General features: G+C 37.6%; 1 protein-coding gene across 1 annotated transcript; it reads right to left on the bottom strand.

Annotated features, from left to right (window-relative positions):
* Positions 1–210: 210 nt before the first annotated feature.
* On the bottom strand, positions 211–795 carry LOC136068548 (uncharacterized). The gene has a single exon (XM_065775864.1). It carries the CDS (start codon positions 793–795, stop codon positions 211–213), a length of 585 nt encoding a protein of 194 aa, XP_065631936.1.
* Positions 796–15254: the final 14459 nt, after the last annotated feature.

The following is a 15254-nucleotide window of genomic DNA, read 5'->3' as shown; positions in this document are numbered from 1 at the left end:
CAATTTAGTCTCTGGTTCTATTGTAGCCTTCTTCTTAAATGGCTTATTGTATTCATTCCCTCTATGAAACCCTTCAGTCTTAGGCCTTTTGTTATTCTGACTCCTAATCCTCTGATAGTCTTCACACTCCTTCTCAACAACCTTTGCAGTCTCCACAACCTCAGAATATGACTTCAATCGTAAGGCTGCCATCCTAGTTCTGATACTTGGTCATAGTCCCCTATGAAATTTCTTAGCCTTCCTAACATCATTAGCCACTATGTGAGGGGCAAAGCGAGCCAACTCAGTAAATTTAGCCTTATACTGTAACACCGTTTTATTTCCCTGAATGAGCTCCACAAACTCCACTTCTTTCTCATCCCGTACACTTTCTGGAAAATATTTCTCATAAAAAGCTTCAAGGAAAATAGTCCAAGTCAATATCTCATCTTCCTCAAGTGGCACAGTCTTTTTGGTGGATCTCCACCAATGCTCTGCTTCCCCTTTCAGCATAAAGGAAGCAAAAGAAACTTTTTGCACTTCAGTACAACCAATCACATCAAAAATTTTCTCCATTTGCATTATCCAGGACTCTGCTTCTGTAGGATCAGGGTTGCCCAAAAATGAAGGAGGACCCAATTTCTTGAATTGCTCAATAGTACATCCTTCAATCTCAGCATCTTTGGGCTTAACTATTCCACTAGTACTAACATGCTTCTCCACCACCTTAGCAAGACTTCTGATAGCACTTAAAACACCTTCAAGGCTCTCAGATTTTGGCTCAGAACCAGAAGGGGTAGAATTATGGGGTGGCATTTTCCTATAACCAAACAAATAACACTTTAGAGTAGGATAAACCTCAAAGAAAAATCATAATATACAAGAGATACTAAAGTTATACTAAAGCTTTTACTATTCTTATGATCCTAAGCATACAGGCACACAACTTCTAACAATTATCAAACCCATAAAAATACCCATTGATTATCCAATGATTCAAGCCTATCCCTCCACATCCTATACAAAAACATCAAAAGTCCTAATCGTCTACAGAATCATAACCTGGCCCTGATACCAACACTTTCACGACCCAAATCCATGGAACATGAATTTAGATACATGACTAACCTACTAAACTTATATAACTCAATGAACACAATTAGTTTAAATATAATTCAAAACTCCAAATAAACAATGCTATTGATAAATCTCTTACAATAACTAAAATCCACAAATTTAGAATAATCTCCAAAATGCTGTGAAATCTAATGCGGAATACAAAAAAAATAACTATTAATCTTTAAGACTTCAAGTATAATTGACTTCGCCTAAAACTCTCACGCTCTACCCTGCAACTTACGAAGCGATCCAAAGGTTCTGTTCCCCAACTAAACTTTAATCTGAAAAAAATGTAATTGATGGGGTGAGCCACACATCTAGTAAGTAATTATACAGAATACATAACGGAATAGAGTCAAGCAAAGCACGAGTATTTTGAATTTTCACAAACTCATTCAATGATATCAAAAAAATAATAATAATAATAATTAATCCAAAACATATAACGAATCACTTAATACATGTGAAATCATATCTTAAAATCATTAGAAAACACATACATATAATTGATCAGAGCACAGTGTCACATATACACATCACATATTCTCACATACAATCCTGTGAGCGGATACCAACATCTAACCGCTGCTGGTGAGGGATCAACACATATTCTCACATACAATCCTGTGAGTGGATTTACACATAAATCTGATATATCTAATCAATTCTAAAAACATTCATTCTGAGTCACATATCACGAAACGAAATATATACAAAATAGTATAATTTTCTTAATATTAACAATTATTCCAAATATACAAGCATAGCGAATATCACAATATCGAATTGAACATAAATCAAAGGATGCTTGACTCTCATGGGGAACGAAATAGAAACTGAGAAGTTTATATAAATATATTACAATTCTTGAGTAAATCTGAAAATTTGATTTGCGAAAAGAAACTTTTTAAATACCACTTGGAGAATAGGAACATGACTTTGAAATAACTTGGTTTTAACAAATTTAAAGAACGAGAATCTTTTTAGAAACTTACTTTGAAACTCAATTATTTTAAAAAAATAGTTTAGTATAGAAATCATCTTTTAAATGAGATTTGGACATTCAAACCGTTATTTAAAATTCGAAGTTTCTCTTTAAAACATTGTCTAAAAGTCGAAGTTTCTCTTTCAATAATGTAGAAATAATGCTTTCGATAAACTTTCGAAAATATAAGTTTGAAATACAAAACTTTTGGAAACTTTTAACTTCTAAGAACCTAATGGACAAAACTTGTGCATATTATGCATAATTACTTACCTCTCTTGCTAACATATCCGAACACAGCCGAGCACTTTTAGTCTTCCGTAAGCTCTAAACAGAAAATTACTTTAATCAATAAGCATGAAATTTCATGATCATAAACTACTTCCTAAAACACTATAATCCTCCACAACCTTCTCTTTATTTTCCTAGAGTCATAATATAGGCAGAACTAGTTCCCACACGTAGAAACATCAAATCCGAATATGCCTATTAGCTATTCTAAAGCAATCGACCAATATATCAAATATCAAATAAAATCAACTACAAGACTTCATGTTATTACTGAACGCCACCTTCTCTTTAGGGTCAAACCTAAACTAATAATAGAATCAAATAAAACATGGCAAATCTAATAAGACCTAATATATATAAGTCTAATAGAAGACCTGATATATACAAATCTAGGGACCCACAGAGAACAAAGTGAGAACCGTATCCCCCAACAAGCCAATTCCCAACTTTAATATATAACCTCAATGATTTTAACAGCATAATCTTAATGGAATGGTGGCAGCATCATTGACTCATTATATATATAATTTATATGAAGAAGACTTAAGCCAAAATCACGGATTCTTGAAATTCCGTGGCTCAATCAAGGATTCAAGGACTAACGCAAAAGTGTAAACTAAATTCTAGGAAAAGATATCTCTTTGAAACAAATCTACATATCACTAATGTTTCTAAGATAAAATTTTAATCCTTAATTCTTTGTTTCTAACAAATGAAAAATCATACCTGGAACAATCGGTTGTCTCTTCAATTAACTCCAAGAAAAAAAATACCCCTTAGCCTCTTTGATAAAACCCTTCCTATGAAAACCCTGATTATCTCTTCCTCTACCCTGTAGTTTGTATTAGAGATATGGGCTTAGTGGGTTAGCGGGCTGCAGTTACTAATAAAAATAATGCCCATGGCCCATCAATTAAATTTAAAAGAAAATTTTATAATAACCTCAAATAAAAGTAGGTGGGGTATTACACTGAGTGTATTAAAAGTCTCTCGCAAGTCATCCAGATGTTTTCTCTCGTCCAGACAAAACCAACATGTCATCCACATAGACTTCTACATTTCATCCAATTTGAGGACGAAACATATGGTTGACCAATCGTTGGTATATTGCTCCAGCGTTTTTCAAACCAAAGGGCATTACTTTATAACAGAATAAGCCTTGACTAGTAACAAAAGATGTCTTCTCCTAGTCGGCCACGTCCATCCTTATTTGGTTATATCCTGAGAAAGCATCCATAAAACTAAGTAATTTATGGCCTGCGGTGGAATCCACCAGTTGATCAATGTGCGGCAATGGATAGCTATCCTTAGGGTAAGCCTTGTTTAGATCAGTAAAGTCTACACACATCCTCCACTTGCCGTTAGCCTTTTTGACCATTACTACATTGGCTAACCAATCTGGATAATACACTTCTCGTATAAACTTTGCCTTCATTAACTTCTGAACTTCATCTTTAATAGCATTATCTCTCTTAGGAGCACACACCCTTTTCTTTTGTCACACTGGCTTTGACCGTTTAGACGGTGGGTGATGACACTAGGATTTATACCCGGCATATCCTCATGACTCCAAGCAAATACATCAGTGTTTTTCTTCAAAAACTGGACGAGGTCCTTCTTAACCTTCATTTCTAGATCTACTCCAATCCTGGTACACTTCTCAGGGTTATTTTCATGTAAGGAAATATCTTCCAGTGTTTCAGTGGGCTTTACTACAACTCTCTTTTCTTCAATATTCATGGCCTGAACTTGCTCGTCCATGGCCAACATTGCTAGGTAACATTCTCTTGTTGCTAGTTGGTCTCCTTGCACTTGTCCTATCCCATGCTCTGTTGAAAATTTGACCGACAGGTGATAAGTGGATGTGACAGCCTTCCAACTATTTAAAGTTAGTCTTCCAATTATGGCGTTATAGGCGGATGAACAATCCACCACCAGGAAGTTTACATCCTTGGTGATTTGTCGCGGGTATGCCCCCATTACTACTGGTAATGAAATAGTGCCCACGGGCTGTACCTTCATCCCACCGAAGCCTACCAGGGGGGAGCTCACTGGACGGAGCTAATCTCGTCCTAACCTCATCTGTTGAAAAGCTAGGTAATATAAAATGTCCACCAAGCTTCCATTGTCCACCCCTTCTGGTCGTGTAGTCAGCAATAAGTAAGGTGATGACGACAACATCATTATGAGGGTGGTGAATTCTTTCAAAATCTTCGTCCGTGAAAGTGATCACTGGCTCATCTGTGGCCTTTGCTCTTGGTGACCGCCCAGAAAGTTGGATGCTCTGCACTACCTTCAGGTATGCCTTCTTTGACTTGGACAACTAGCCTGTGAAACCTCCCCCTATGATTACTCTTATTTCTCCGAGCAGTGGTCGTGATGATTCTTCTATCTTCCCTTTCAATTTCTCGTCCTTGTGGTCTTGTCCAAGGAAGTTTCTCAATTTCCCTTGCCTTATGAGGTTTTCAATTTGTTGCTTTAAATTAAAACACTCGTCCGTATCATGCCCATGATCTCTATGGAAGCGACAATACTTATTCCTGTTGCGCTTATTAGGATCCCCCTTCATTTTCTCCGGCCATTTCAAGGAAGGATCATCCTTGATTTGCATAAGGACTTTTTCAAGCGACACATTAAAAGGAGTATATTTTTGATTCCGCGCTGAAGAGCTAGTCTTTTTATTATCCCGACCTCTCCTTTCTTCCGTTCGTCCCTTCTTCGGACAAGGACCTTGCTCGTACTAGCGAGTGGGGTTTACTTCTACTCTCTCAACTCTCTTCCTCTTCTTAGCTATGATCGCGTCTTCCACATTCATAAAATTTTGGGCTGAATGGATGAGTTTAGCCATGGATTGAGGCTCTTTTTCATAAAATTTATGTATGAATAAGTCAGAATTAACCCCGTTATGGAAGGCTGCTAGTAATAACTTGTCATCCACCTCATTCACACTCAGGGCTTCCCTATTGAAGCGAGTGATGAAGGACCACAAGCTCTCATTATCCCGCTGCTCTATGGTTAATAAGCTAGACAAGGAACGCTTGTGTCTTTGTCCCCCAATGAAGTTATTAACAAACAATTTGCTCAACTCCTCAAAAGAACTTACTGAATTCGGGGGTATTTTACTGAACCAGACTCATGTCGGACCTTTAAGGGTGGTAGGGAAATCTCTACACATAATTTTCTCAGGAACCCCTTGAAGGTGCATTGTAGTCTTGAAAGTAGCAATGTGATCAAACGAGTCACGCGTTCCGTCATACAAATCCAAGGAAGGCATTTTGAACTTTGGAGGTAAGGGGTGGCCGTTGATGGAAGCCGTGAAGGGGGAGTCTGTTCGATGAACTAAGTCTTCTACGGGATTTTCCCTTCTCATATTCTCCTGCATCTTATCCATAACTTTCCTCATCTAGTCTATCTCTTTCTCCAAATGTGGAACCCTTCTTGGTGTAGTACCCCTTAATTGGCTTTTCGACTCTGTATTTCTTTTATCTTCCTGGCTTTGTCCATGCTCTTCTCCATAAGCCTCATGTCGTTGCCTTCTAAGATTAATCTCCCTTCTCAAATCTTGATTCTGGCGAGTTAACTCTGCCATGGCAGCGGCCATTGACTGCACATGTTGGACAAAAGATGGTTGCATGGCAAGCACCAATTATTGGCCATGATTGGGGTTACTAGAAGCGTCTTTACTCTCTTGAGGGCCTGGACTAGTAGTCTTTGATCTTTTCCGAACCATTTTAGCCCTTTGTCGGAGAAATAAATCGCAGAACTCAACAAATGAAGTTCAAGCGCGCGACAAATCCTTCCCACAGACGATGCCAACTGATAGATCGTGAAAAATCAGTAGGCTAAAAATCTCGAGCGTTGGTGATCTTGAGGCTAAATCCTGAAAAAACAAATGTAGAATTAGAGGAAACCGGTGGAGGTCGGCCCAAAATCCTCCGATGGTAAAGTCAGTGATTATTACAAGTTGAAAGAGAGTATTTTTGCAGTTTTTTGTTTTTGTGAAAAATGTTTTTCATACCTTACTTCTTCATTTGGGAATGCTTATATAGTATTCGTGAAACAGTTACTTATTTAACAACCGTTCCTGTTATTAAGGAATTTAGAAGATTATAAGATAACTTCCATAACTGTCATGGAAGTTACCTCATTGAGACTTGTGTTCTATAACGGTTAATAGAGGGTTTGGTTCGTAACGGCGCAACCCATCTTTTATGTTTGGAGGAACTTAAGTCATCAAAATTCTAAGGCCCAGTAATCCTCGTCCATCCATTACTAAGGATGGACAAGGTTTGCTTTACGGAACGAGTATAGGAGGGACAAGTATGAGAGGGACGAGCGTAAGAGCCCTTCATCCCATTCTTTCTATTTCATCATGGACGGCCCATATGGACAAGATTGAACTTAGCGCATTCTCTTTACACCATCACCGTTAGCTTTGGATGATTAGGAGAAGACTGCTTTTGTTATGCTCATTGGGAATTACCATTATAAAGTGATGCCCTTCGGACTGAAGAATGCAGGATCTACATATCAGAGAATGATGACTAGGATGTTCGAGCCTCAACTTGGCAAAAACATTGAAGTCTACATAGATGATATGATGGTGAAGAGAAAGGTAGAGTCCAAGCATGTGAATGACCTCGGAAATATTTATGAAATACTAAGAAAGCATAATTTATGCCTTAATGCTTCCAAGTGCTCTTTTGGTGTTAGTTCGGTCAAGTTTCTTGGTTATATGGTCACTCATCGCAGAATTGAAGTCAACCCTGATCAGATTATGACAATTAACAATCTAAAGTATCCTCGGAATCCCAAGGAAGTCCAGAAATTAACATGAATGATTGCTACTTTAAACCGATTCTTCTCTTGGTTAGCAGACAGATTTAGACCTTTCTTCCAGTTGTTACATAAGTGGAAGGGGTTTGAATGGACCGAGGAATGTGCCATAGCCTTCTAGCAGTTGAAAGAGTATATTTCTTGGCCACCCATTATGTCCAGGCCCAAAGAGGAGGAGGTTCTATTTGCTTACATTGTTGTAACCTCTCACATGGTGAGCCTAGTACTGATAAGAGTTGATAATGGAATGCAGAGGCCAATTTATTATGTGAGCAAGTCGTTGCATGAAATAGAAGTTCGTTATTTACCATTGGAGAAGGCCATCTTGGCAATGGTGCATCCTACACGAAAGCCCCCTCATTACTACCAAGCTCATACAGTTGTGGTTTTGACCCAACTTTCTCTTCAGTCACTACTTTGGAAAGCTAATTACATAGGAATAATTGCCAAATGGGGGACAATCTTAAGGGCTTTTGATATCAAGTACATGCCTATTAAGGGCCAGATCCTTGCAGATTTGATGGCTGAGTTTACTAAGTCTCCACTGGAAGAGGAGGGTGAAAAGCAAAGCATGGAAGGAAAATCAATTAATACAATCTCCTTACATAGACCTCTATCTTGGAAATTATACGTTGATGGTGCAGCTAATCAAAGAGGATTTGGAGCTGGGCTAGTTGTGGTATCTCCTGAAAAGATTACTATTGAGAAATCCTTAAGGTTAGGCTTCTCAGCCACAAATAACGAGGTTGAGTATGAAGCTTTGTTAGTAGGGATGGCTATGGTTCAGAAAATGGGAGGAAGAGCAGTGGAAGTGTTTTCAGATTCAAGATTGGTTGTAGGCCAAGTAAAGGGAGAGTTGGAAGCTAGAGATTTGAGAATGCAAAAGTATTTGAGCCAAGTTAGGCACTTGCAATCAAGTTTTGAGTATTTCACCTTACCGCAAATCCCGAGAAGCAGAAATATGCATGCTAACTCTCTTACCACCTTGGCCACCTCCTCCGTGCAAAGTTTACCGCGGGTTATCCTCTTTGAAGATTTATATAAGCCTACTGGGATAAAGAGAGAGAAGGCCCAGATTCATCAAATTAAGGTAGGGCATAGTTGGATGGATTCCATAATTCTGTTCCTTAAGGATGATGTCTTACCCAAGGAGAAGGGGGAGGCTGATAAAGTGCGAAGAAAAGCTCCTTGTTTTTGGTTGTTTAAGGAACAAAAGTTATACAAACGCTCTTTTTTTTAGGTCATATTTGCTATGTGTCCATCCTGAAGTAGTAGACCCACTCTTGGAAGAGTTACATGAAGAGATTTATGGAAGTCAAACAGGAGCCAAATCACTATCTCATAAGGCCCTCACTCAAGGGTATTGGTGGCCAAGTATGTAGGAAGTACAAGAATATATGAAGAAGTGTGGCCAATGTCAAAGATTTGCTCCAAACATTCATCAACCAGGGCTGTTCTTAATCCTCTATATAGTCTCTGGCCTTTTGCTTAATGGGGCTTGGATATTGTTGGGACATTCCTTGAGGTAGCAAGAAATAGGAGATGGCTTTTGATTGGCACTAATTACTTCATCAAGTGGGTTGAAGCTGAGCCACTAACTAATATTAAGGATGTGGATGCAAAGAGGTTTGTGTGGAAAAATATTGTCACTCAATTTAGGATTCCTCATACCCTCATCTCGAACAATGGGCTTCAATTTAATAGCAAAGCTTTCAGGAGGTACTGCTATGAGTTGGGTATTAAGAATAGGTATTCAACTTTGGCTTACCCACAAGGGAATGGACAGGCCAAGGCTGTCAATAAGGTCATAGTGAATGGGCTTAAGAAGATGCTGGATAGTATAAATGGTAAATGGGTGGAAGAATTACCACACATTCTCCAGACATATCGGACCACCCCTCATTGATCAATAGGGGAAACACCATTTTCAATGACTTATTGGTCCGAGGCTGTGATTCATCTAGAGACTAGATTCCCAATGCTAAGGATGAGCTAGTTCACTCCAAAGAGCAATGAAAATCTATTAGAAAGGAGCCTGGATTTGATCGAAGAGAGAAGAGAAAATACCATGGTTCAGCTATCATATTTTTAATAAAAGCTCAAATAGGGGTATGACTCAAGTGTGAGGCTAAGACCACTAGCACCAGGAGACTTAGTATTAAGAAAGGTTATGGGTACTGCAAAAACCCAGTATGGGAAAAACTAGGGTCAATTGGGAAGGGTCATATCATATCACCTCGGTAGCTGGTATAGATGCTTATTTCCTAGAAAATTTAGATGAGAATGTTATACCATGCCCTTGAAATGTAAATAACAAGCGAAGATACTATTATTAATGAAAGGCAGCTTTGCCATGCTTTTATTTATGACATTATGTGTTATGTTTATTGCATGTTTGAATAGTAAACAAAACCTTGGTCGTGCCTAATTTTTTGGACCACAAACCTTGGGTAAATTGATACTCTTGATTACTTGTTTGAATATTAAACAGAATCTTGGTTGTGCCTAGTTTCTCGGATCATATACCTTAGGTAAATTAATATTCTTTATTACATGTTCGAATATTAAACTAAACCTTGGTCAAGTCTGGTTCCTCGGACCACATACCTTGTGCAAATTTATATTCTTTATTACATGTTTGAGTATTAAATAGAACCTTGGTCATGCTTGCTTCCTCGGACCACATACCTTAGGTAAATTATTATTCTTGATTACTTGTTTGAATATTTAACAGAACCTTGGTCATGCTTGGTTTCTTGGACCACATACTTTGAGCAAATTTATATTCTTTGTTAGGTTCTAAAGACTTAGGATTTGATGTATTTAGAACTCTAATGTGTAATGTTGGCAAACCATGATCAAAAAAATGTGTTTATTCTTATTTTAGGCTTGCTCAAAGTTGTGTAATTCATGTAAAGTTGAAATCGAGAGGCTGCAGATGCATTGGTGCATTTTGGCCTGGCTCGATCGATCGAAAGTTAGACTCGATCGATCGAAAGTCAGCCAGAATGTTTTTCTGCATAATTTCCAACTCAGCCCTATCTCATTAAATGTTTAGGGTTTTATGTTTTTGCCCTAGGTAAATAAGGCAAAACCCTAGCCACGTTTTTTAGAGTTTCTTTGGTTGTGTTGTTGCTCATACTTTGCGGTTTGTGTGAATTTCTTGTGAGATTCTTGAGGAACTTTCCTTCACATAAACATCAGTTGCTGCCATTGTAGCTTAAAGAAAAACAAGCGTGGGTGCTTGTAACTGGTGGAGAATCCAAGAAAGAAGGAGTCTGTGGATTCGGAGCTTGCACATGGTCATGTCAGTAAGTTCTACTGGTGGGTAGCATTAGGAAGTCAAGTAAGGGAGCTTGTGAGTCCTTTTGTATGAACTTCGATTCTTTCATGTAGTGGATTAAAGTTTACCTTGAGGATAGCTAAGTCAAATCCTCCCCAGGTTTTTACTGTGTGGTTTCCTGGGTCATCATATTTTGTGTTATTTACTTTTCCGTTGCTTTATATTCTTGATATGATTGTTTGATTGTGATAACCTAGATTTGCATAATTTGACTAAGTTAATCACTTGGCTAATTAAATAAGTTAATCTGGTTAGGTTAAGGGGTCTAAAACCATTCAAGTGGTATCAAAGCAGGTAGCTCTCTTGTTGTAGATCTTTTGATCTCTAAGCTGATCCTTGACCCCTGTTGTCATGGAACATGGACACTCTCTTGTTGTTCTTCCTTACTTTGATGGGAATAACTATGCTTATTGGAAAGTAAGGATGAAAGTATTCTTGAAATCTATTGATGAAAGGGTTTGGAATTCCATTGAGTATGGATGGGAGAAGCCCACTACTCTTGTGAGTGAGTGGCAAACTTCTCAAAAAGACGCAGATGGTTTCAATAGCAAAGCTATGAATGTCATCTTTAATGCTGTTTCCATGGAGGAATTTAAAGGCTTCGCTTGGGAGTTCATAAGAGAATGGAATGGAATGGAATGAAATGATCATAAGGGAATGGAAAGGAATGGAATGGAATGGAATGTATTTAAGTAAAAGAAAGGAATGGAATGGAATGGAATTTAGTAACCTTGATTGGATGTTTTAGTAGCTTGAGGCTCCACTTGGGAGGAGGGAATGGAATGGAATGGAATTTAGTAACCTTGATTGGATGTTTTAGTAGCTTGAGGCTCCGCTTGGGAGGAGGGAATGGAATGGAAAGGAATAAAAAGAATAATTTTAGAATATTCTTCCCTTCTCTTGTTTGGGAGTTTTAATGGAGGGAATGGAAAGTCCATTTCCTTGTTTGGGAGTTTAAGTGAGAGGAAATGGAATGGGTAAAAGGGAACACTCATTCCTCTCTATTCCCTTAAAACTTCAAATTTTCATTCCCCTCAAAATTGGGAGGAATGAGAGGGAATGAAATTAGATTTAATGATTTTTTCACGAAAACTCCCAAAATACCCCTGTATATTTAACAATTTATTTTAAAATAGGGGTCTAATAGTAATATTGTCATAAAATGATTCCATTCTATTCCCTCCATGTTGCTCCCAAACAAGATTACTTACATTCCATTCATTTTCATTCATTTCCATTCCTCCCAATTTTGAGGGGAATGAGAATTTGAGGTTTTAAGGGAATAGAGAGGAATGAGTGTTTCCTTCTACCCATTCCATTTCCTCTCACTTAAACTCCCAAACAAGGGAATGGACTTTCCATTCCCTCCATTAAAACTTCCAAACAAGAGAAGGGAAGAATATTCTAAAATTGTTCTTTTTATTCCTTTCCATTCCATTCCATTCTCTCCTCCGAAGTGAAGCCTAAGAGAATTTCAAATGTTGAGGTTGCTCACACTGCTTGGAAAATCCTCCAGACTGTGCATGAAAGCACAAAGGTAGTTAAGATTAACAAATTGCAGCAATTAACTTCTGGATTTGAAAGCATTAGGATGTCTGATGATGAAACTTTTGATTAATTCTATGCTAAGCTAAATGATATTGTTAATTCTACATTTAATTTGGGTGAAATCTATGATCAACCTAAAATTGTTAGGAAGATTCTTAGATCTTTAACTAAAGACTTTAGACCCAAAGTGACTGTCATCATTGAGAGTAAGGATGTGGACTCTATCCTTGTCGATGAACTTGTAGGATCTCTTTAGTCCTATGAGTTAGACCTACCCAAAGCTAACAAATCCAAATCAATGGCTCTTAAGTTTGTTTATGATATTGATGTTGGTGGATTTGATGATGAGCTCTCTACTATAGAGATTTCTTACCTTGCCAAGAACTTTAGAAACTTTCTTAGGAATAACAACAGAAAGGCAAGAGGTACAAACACTGCTGAACCTAGAAACTTTAGTAATAATGATCCCACTAAGGTTAATAACTTTGAGAAACCTAGAGAAAAAGTTAGTCAATCTTTAACAATTCTTTGGGTCCTCAGTGTTTTGCATGTCAAGGGTATGATTATGTTAAATCTGAACGTCTTACTTTCTTGAGGTCTAAGGGTAAAGCTATGGCTGTAACCCTTAGTACTAATGAGGTTTCTAATGATGAGTCTAGATGTGACGAGGATGGAAACTTTATTACTTTCACTGCTACTGCTGTAGTCAATGAAAGCATGTATGTTGAAGAGAACCCTTCTGATGGGGAACTCTCTGAGGATGCAGATCTTCAAGAGGCCTATAATAAACTTTGCAAAGTTGCTACAAAGGATGCTATGAATGATGAACTTGGCCTGAAGAAAATTGAATCTCTTAAGCTTGATAAGAAGAATTTGCTGGTTAAATTTTTTCATGCTAATGATCTTTTGAACCATGTGAAATCCGAGAATATGCTCTTACTTGATAAAATTAAAACTTTGGAACATGATTTATCTGTTGCTAGATCTGCTAGTTCTAAACTTGATTAAATGCTAAATGTTCAAAAGGCTTCTTCTGACAAATCTGGATTAGGTTTTGTTGAAAGCATCTTTGTCTCTGCACCTAATTCTACGAACTTCGTTCCTTCATCTTCTTTTGAACCTTTCGTGACTGAGGTTGTGAGTGAAACTATCAAACCCCCTATGAGTGAGGTTGTCAAACCTATAAAAGTTTCACCTCTTAGGAAGATTAGGGTTGATCTGGGAGAGTCTAAACCTAAAGAGTCTACCCTTTCTAAGGACAAGATGCATGGTAAACCTGCTTGGGTTTGTCAATTTTGTGGAAAATCTGGACATATTTGTCCTAATTGTTACAATCTTCAAGCTGCTAAGAGAGCAAACAAACCAAAAGTGCCTGTGCCTTAAGCACAAGATCCTATGGCACTCATTGGTGAATTGGTAAAGGTTTTAAACCTTTATTCCAATCCTGGAGTTGGAAATCACTCGAATGTGAATAGGAACTCCAATGCTTGTGATGTATCTAAAAGGTTTTGGATGCAATAGACTCGATCTAATTGAGTCTTTCTAACATAGTCCTTGTGCTTCATTGCTCTACTCTTTTGTGACCATTGTTCTTTAGTTTTTGTGTTTTTTTTTTTTTTTTTGTTTCTAGGATTTGCATTGCATAACTTTCATGCATTTCTTTCTAGGATTTATTTTTGTTTTTTAAAAAAAAAAAAAATGGAAAGCAAATTGTGTTTGGCATTATTTTTCTTGGTTTTTGAAAACAAGGTTGGTCACTTTATTTATACATAACATTTCTTGTGTACCTTGTTTAGCTTTGATGAGCTTATTTATTGCACTTTACTAGTTGAAGCTTTGTAGTGCGTATTGCGTGGGAAAGATATTTATGGTGTTTATCACTTTGTCTTAATCTTGAAGTCACATGTTATTTGACTGTCGAACTTTATCCTTTTGAGAAAGGCATAAATAACCATCTCACCACTGTTCACTAACTAATCATGAACACCTTAGTGCATATCGTAAGATTTTGTGCTCGAGAAAGTGTAGCACATGCACAAAAAGAACATAAGGTGTAGCCTCAGTTTAATTGTTTAATGCTTAAAATTGGTGTGTACTATTAGGTTTAATACTGTTAGGTTCTAAAGGTTTAAGAATTTATGTATTTAGAACTCTAATTTGTAATATTGGCAAACCATGATCAAAACAATATGTTTAGTCTTGTTTAAACTTGCTCAAAGTTGATTAATTATTGTAAAGTTGGAATCAAGAGACTGTAGATGCATTGGGGCATTTCGATCGAAAGTCGACCAGATTGCATTTTCTGCAGTTTTTCCAACTCAGCTCTAACTCATTAAACATTTAGGGTTTTATGTTTTTGCCCTAGGTATACACATTTTTAGAGTTGCTCCAATTGTATTGTTGCTCATACATTGCTGTTTTGTGTAAATCTCTTGTGAGACCTAGAGGAGCTTTCCTTTACACAAAGTTTAGGGTTTTCAAGATAGAGATTACTTCAACATCTTGATGATCAACTTGGTTGCTACCATTGAAGCTTAAAGAATATCAAGCGTGGGTGCTTGTAGCTGATTGAAGAATTCAAGAAAGAAAGAGTCCGTGGATTCGGAGCTTGCATGGGGTCGTGTCAGTAAGTTCTACTGGTAGGTAGCATTAGGAAGTCGAGCGGGGAGCTTGTAAGTCCTTTTGTATGAACTTCGATTCTTTCATAGTGAATTCAGTTTTGCCTTGAGGATCGGTGGGTAAAATCTTCCCTAGGTTTTTTGCCGGTTTGCTTTTCCTAGGTGATCATATCTTGTATTATTTATTATTCCGCTGCTATATATTCTTGATATGATTGTTTGATTGTTTTAACCTAGAATTGCTTAATTTGACCAAGTAACAACTTGGCTAATTAACTAGGCTACTCAATCTGGTTGTGTGTTAAGGGGTCTAAAACCGTTCAAGTGGTATCAGAGCGGGTAGCTCTTTTGTTTGAGATTTTTTGATCTCTGAGCTGATCCTTGACCCCTGTTGTTATGGAGCATGGACACTCTCTTATTGTTCCTCCTCACTTTGATGGGAATAACTATGCTTATTGGAAAGTAAGGATCAAAGCATTCCTGAAATCCATTGATGAGAGAGTTTGGAATTCCGTTGAATACGGATGGGAGAAGC

The sequence above is a fragment of the Quercus suber genome, unplaced genomic scaffold, assembly GCF_002906115.3.
Source record: "Quercus suber isolate HL8 unplaced genomic scaffold, Cork oak 2.0 scaffold_121, whole genome shotgun sequence".
Lineage (NCBI taxonomy): Eukaryota > Viridiplantae > Streptophyta > Magnoliopsida > Fagales > Fagaceae > Quercus > Quercus suber.
The sequence above is the reverse complement of the archived record's forward strand: the minus strand, read 5'-3'. Positions and strand labels throughout refer to the sequence as shown.

Bases quoted from the DNA above. Each gene is read 5' to 3' on its own strand.
- LOC136068548 (XM_065775864.1), bottom strand. From the start codon at position 795: ATGCCACCCCATAATTCTACCCCTTCTGGTTCTGAGCCAAAATCTGAG.